The 2,133-nt window shown below is 63.3% G+C and overlaps 1 protein-coding gene across 1 annotated transcript in view; it reads left to right on the plus strand.

Annotated features, from left to right (window-relative positions):
• Nucleotides 1-787: 787 nt before the first annotated feature.
• Fam117b (family with sequence similarity 117 member B) overlaps nucleotides 788-2,133 on the plus strand; it is a 70,224-nt gene continuing 68,878 nt past the window's right edge. Inside the window, exon 1 of the mRNA XM_021198680.2 lies at nucleotides 788-1,557. Coding sequence (XP_021054339.1) covers nucleotides 960-1,557 — 598 coding nt within the window. The 5' untranslated portion in view covers nucleotides 788-959. The remainder of the gene's footprint in view (nucleotides 1,558-2,133) is intronic.

The following is a 2,133-nucleotide window of genomic DNA, read 5'->3' on the forward strand; positions in this document are numbered from 1 at the left end:
TTACTTGAGATCTATATGGGTGGGGAGGGGGCCTATTAGCAACCCTATTCGATAACTGAACTTCACAGATACCATCTAAAGTTGCATTCTAACCTGCAAATATAATCGTTCTGAGATTTGAATCTTTGTAGCGCCAAAAAGAAAAAAGGAAAGAAAAGAAAGATATAAAATACCCTAGGATTAAAGTTCTTTTATTTTCGAGCCTTGCTCATAGGTAGATGGAATTAGGGCAGAACAAAAAGATTGGGGGTGGGTGGTGAGGGGAGTTTCCAAAGAGATGTGCGTACGTGTTAACTCACAGACACCACTGCTGTAAGGAAATGAGTTCCAGAGGGAAAAAGTCGGTTCAGACCATCCCCGGGGACACCGTGGTCCCGTACGGTCCGTCCCTTTGGCCAAAATCCAGGAGTCCCAGGGGCTCCCTCCAGCGGGAAACAGGGACGCGCGTGGCCGGGCGCGCGCCTACACGTACACGCACGTGTACACACACACACACACACACACGCACGCACGCACACACACGTCCGCACACGCACGCAACACCTCCCCCCTCCCCCGCATCCCTCCACACGAGCGTTCTCCCCGCACCCTCCCTCCTGCCACCGCCGGTTTCCTCCGCCGCCCGACCCCTCGGGGGCGGGCCTCTTTCTCTTTAAAGAGCAGAAGCAGCTTCGGGAGCCGAGCTGCGCGCAGCCAATCAGCGTGGCCGAGTGGCTCGAGCGCGCTGACGCTACACCAATGAGCGGCGGCAGGGGGCGGGGACAACGGAGGAGACACTATTGTTGATGAGGAGCCGCGGCGGCGGCTGCATCACCTCGTCGCTGCCCGTCGCTGCCCGCGCGCCCCCTGGTCCCGAAGTCAGGCTTCGTCACCCGCTGGCTCAGGCCTTCCCTCGGGCCCCGAGCAGCCGGTCCCCGCCGCCTAGCACCCCCGGCCGCCGTCTCTGGGGCGGGGGGACCATGTCCCAGCGGGTGAGGCGCAATGGGTCTCCCACGCCCGCCGGCGCCCTCGCGGGTGGCGCGGTCGGCCCGCCCGGGGGCCCCGGGAGCCGCCTACAGCCCATGAGGGCGACCGTGCCGTTCCAGCTGAAGCAGCAGCAGCAACATGGCAGCCCCACGCGGGGCGGCGGCGGCGGCGGCAACAACGGAGGCAGCGGAGGCGCCTCAGGCCCCTCGGGTGGCGGCGGCGGCGGCGGCAGCGGCGGCCCGCGCACCGCTTCACGCAGCACCAGCCCCACGCGCGGCGGCGGCGGCAGCGCGGCGGCGCGCACCAGCCCCACGGTGGCCACGCAGACGGGAGCGTCCGTGACGTCCACGCGCGGTACCAGCCCCACGCGCGGCACGGCGCCTGGGGCCCGAAGCAGTCCTCCGCGACCGCAGCCGCCGCCGCCCCTGCTGGGCACCGTGTCGTCGCCCAGCTCGTCGCCCACCCACCTGTGGCCGAGCGAGGTGAGTGCGGCCCCACCCTCCGCCCGCGTCCGCCACCGGAGGAGGTCCCCAGAGCAGGGCCGGCCCTCGGCGGAGAAGAGAAGCCCCAGCGCCCCGGTGTGCAAAGCAGGTACGTGGAGGGCAGGGGTCCTGTGCCGCCGAGTGGGGACTGCAGCGCTCCGGTGGGGCGGGGCGGGGCGGGGCGGGGCGGGGTGTGCGGTCCGCCACCCCTGCGTCCTGCCCGTGCGGGTCCCCGCCGTGGAGGTGCGGCCGCTAACCTTGGGCCTGGGCTCAATTTGTGGAAATCATAAACCCTGGGGTTTTTGGCCTTGCGTCGCTACTGCTGGGGCTGGTCCTGTCACTTTTGTTTTAGTGACGCGGTTAATGCTTGCAAATAGCACATGTGTGCTGCTTAGTGTTTTCTGTTCCACAAAACAGTTTCGGATCTGGAGGACTGAATGCATCAGCAAAGGCGGATTTGGATCATTGAAGAGTTGTGAAGCTGGGAGCAGTTTTTGCATTTCGTAAGACTTAATGAGTAGCAAGAAGGGAGAAGTTAAGCAAGATTGCTTTGGGGTGTGTGCATAGGTCTATGTATGTATTTACACATATACGTAAATGGTAGATAGCTAGCCTGAGGGTCTGAGTGTGTTTCTGAGATACTGGTTTTATTTCTCTTAGACTTATTGTTGGCTTCCCCCCCCCC

This window comes from Mus pahari, chromosome 5, assembly GCF_900095145.1.
Source record: "Mus pahari chromosome 5, PAHARI_EIJ_v1.1, whole genome shotgun sequence".
Taxonomy (NCBI): domain Eukaryota; kingdom Metazoa; phylum Chordata; class Mammalia; order Rodentia; family Muridae; genus Mus; species Mus pahari.